At 38.7% G+C, this 2935-nt stretch overlaps 1 protein-coding gene across 2 annotated transcripts; it reads left to right on the plus strand.

Annotated features, from left to right (window-relative positions):
- The first annotated feature begins 680 nt into the window (after positions 1-680).
- LOC109158466 (protein HAIKU1-like) lies at positions 681-2331 on the plus strand. Of its 2 annotated transcripts, XM_019306371.1 has the most exons (2): positions 681-1661; positions 1692-2331. In XM_019306371.1, the coding sequence occupies exons 1-2, from the start codon at positions 1130-1132 to the stop codon at positions 1985-1987; spliced, it is 828 nt and encodes a 275-aa protein (XP_019161916.1). In that variant the 5' UTR covers positions 681-1129; the 3' UTR covers positions 1988-2331. The 2 variants fall into 2 exon arrangements, with proteins under 2 accessions (XP_019161916.1, XP_019161915.1); XM_019306370.1 differs by having other exon boundaries at positions 683-2331.
- The last annotated feature ends 604 nt before the right edge of the window (positions 2332-2935 follow it).

Consider the following 2935-nt stretch of genomic DNA (forward strand, 5'->3'; position numbering starts at 1 on the left):
CAAATGCACAGGAACCTTTCACTATATATATATATATATATATATATATATATATATATATATATATATCCTATCTCCCCTCTTTGCAATTCTGACACGGCAATTACAACATTTGCAATTCCGCCGTGTCAATATTGCAAATTAGCAGCAACATGTCATTTTTTAAAAGCCACGTAGGCTTTGCAAGAGGTGGCCTTCCATGTATGCAGATGGTCTTACTTAGGTAATCTCAATTTTATTGACTAAATCTAAATTCGTAAGACCCCGCCCTAAAGTCATTTTATATAGAGGTAAATTGCGAAACGTGTAATTAACCCACCAATCAGACTCTAGTCTTTAATGGAACCCACACTATCACCTTCCACCGTGACGTCAAACATGACACAAACCACTACACTAAGTCATACCAGCCGATAGCCAAAAGACTAATCCTCCATCCTAACGGTCAGTATATTAAATGGTACGAGACTGGTCAAATGATTTGCTCCATTTACATGGGTAGAAATCAAACCCCGAGCACATGTTTTCAATCTTGTTTATACATTTTGTATACAATAAATTTTTATCTCTTCTGATGACTCATATGTTATTACTCCACCTAGACTTTAAGGTGATTAATTAAAGCAATTAAATTAGCCACACCTGGCTCTACTCTCCCTTTCTCCGGCACCTTCTTCACGCATGGTTTATACAGCTCGACGCCAATTCGATTTCTGGTCAGAGAAACGGTCTGACCGAAAACCACCGTTTCCAAGACTAATCAACAGTTTTCACGCGGCGCAGCCTCTAATCAAAGGCGTAAATTTCTCTCCTTTTTCTCAGCTCTCTGCTTTCTGCTTCCTCTCCTGCGTGTCTTTTATAGTAAAACGAGTTCTGTGTATTTTACTGCACCTTTAAATTTGTGGGAGTATTGGAGCACTAGAAGTGTTTTAGCTATTAATTAGCATTACATTATTACTGGGTTCTGAGAATCTGATCGAGTTGTTGTGTGTGTGCACTTTAAAGTTTTGGGCAATATTTGAAGTTGTTTTATTGTTCTGTGAGTCTGGGATTTCATTATTTCAACAACTGATTCTTGATTCTTGATTCTTGATTCTTTGTGGTTTAGTTAAGATTGGGGTTTGTGGGAATGGATTATTCTAGGCATGTTGAAGTTTTGGGGGTGAATAGGATGGGGAAGAACATAAAGAAGAGTCCAGTTCACCAACCCAGTTTTGCCAATAATTCTGGTTTTGCTGCTAGGCCTCAACCCCCATCTCAGGTTTATAACATAAACAAGAGTGATTTCAGGAACATAGTCCAACAATTGACTGGTTCACCTTCACAAAACACATCATTACCTAGACCTCTCCAAAACCCCTCCAAGAATCATCCAGGTACTAGGTTGCAAAGGATTAGGCCTGCACCTTTGATGCCAATGAACCAACCCCAATTTCGCGTTGCGCATAGCAATAACTATGTAACGCCTGCTGCTACTGCTGTTTGTAGTCGACCGCTTTCCCCTGCACATAATCCTTTTAATCCAATAGATGTTTGGGAAAATTCGGGCAATTCTCCTGTTTCGGCTTATATGCAGTGCCTGCAGGGTTCTATTATAGATTCTGCAGGGCCTAAACAAGCACAGCCTCATGATTTTCTTGCGAATCCGCCTCTTCCATCGCCTCGATTCCTTGATCCTCCCCTTCCATCCCCATGGATGAATGGTGATGCTCCTATTCTATCACCTCTGATAATGAATGACGTTCCACCACCACCACCACCACCTCTTTTGCCTTCCCCGAATGGATTCGTGAATTTGTTCTCTCCCTGCACGCCTTATCCTTTGTTTTCCCCGGGCGTTCAGCATCCCCCTCCATTGTCCCCAAAATTCTCCTTTTCCCCTATGGGTCAGCCAGGAATTCTTTCACCTCTATCACCCAGTTATGGATTTCCATTGTCCCCTTCTGGATTCTTCGCCGTTTGCAGTCCAAGATGGAGGGATCAGTAACCCTAAAACGCAAGAAGCTACTGACTTTCCATGGCTACCATGGAACATTCTTTGCACTGACAATTCTGAATTGTGAAAATTTCATTTAATGTAAAGTCTCATGAAACCATGAGCTCTTATTTTTTCCATTTATTCTTGTTAACTTTCTGAGTAGCAGAATTTGTAGTAGAGGTAACTTGTTTAGTATTACACATGTATGGTAAGGTAATGTAGATTGTAGTTGTAATGTAACTTGTAAGGAGGTAGCTAGCTAGGTTACTGAAATTTATAGATGCATTGGAGGTCTCTTGTAATTTCATTACAGTTAAATTAAACAAATTTCGAGTCATGTTTAGGTTGCTGATGGATGGAATAGATTTGCAATGTTTTTGGGTGTTATGTTGATTTTTTCATGCATTGTCTGGGCGATGGGCTCAACCGTGAGGGTGTTAGCAAGAATCGAACTTGTGATCCTGTTTAGGTTGCTGATGGAATAGATTTGCAATGTTTTTGGGTGTTATGTTGATTTTTTCATGCATTGTCTGGGCGATGGGCTCAACTGTGAGGGTGTGGGTTTCATTGCTCCAAAGTAACATATTTGTGGGTTTAATTGCAATTTTGGAAAGTTTAAAAAATTAATTGATTTTTTTGGGTAAAGTTTAAGGACTTATTTGACCTTTTTTTTCCAACAAATATTATCACAACCTAAGATTTCCGACATATTAAACAATCGTTGGAAAAACTCACAGATTTTCTACTTCAAAACTAAGCCTACTAAATATAGCAATGTACCAACCGATCTGTGAGAAAGTCCAATTAGAAGTTTAAAAAATAAAATAATTGATAGGTGATTAATTAATTGAGTATGAAGTTAGTTTATGCTAGTTCCAAATGAATTGGTTGGACAATTGACTCAATAATTATAAGGTTCTAAATTTAACGCTCTATAGAGTTTGCTTATAAGTCTTC

Source organism: Ipomoea nil, unplaced genomic scaffold (assembly GCF_001879475.1).
Source record: "Ipomoea nil cultivar Tokyo-kokei standard unplaced genomic scaffold, Asagao_1.1 scaffold2818, whole genome shotgun sequence".
In the NCBI taxonomy this organism is placed as follows: domain Eukaryota; kingdom Viridiplantae; phylum Streptophyta; class Magnoliopsida; order Solanales; family Convolvulaceae; genus Ipomoea; species Ipomoea nil.

Bases quoted from the DNA above. Each gene is read 5' to 3' on its own strand.
- LOC109158466 (XM_019306370.1), top strand. From the start codon at position 1,130: ATGGATTATTCTAGGCATGTTGAAGTTTTGGGGGTGAATAGGATGGGG.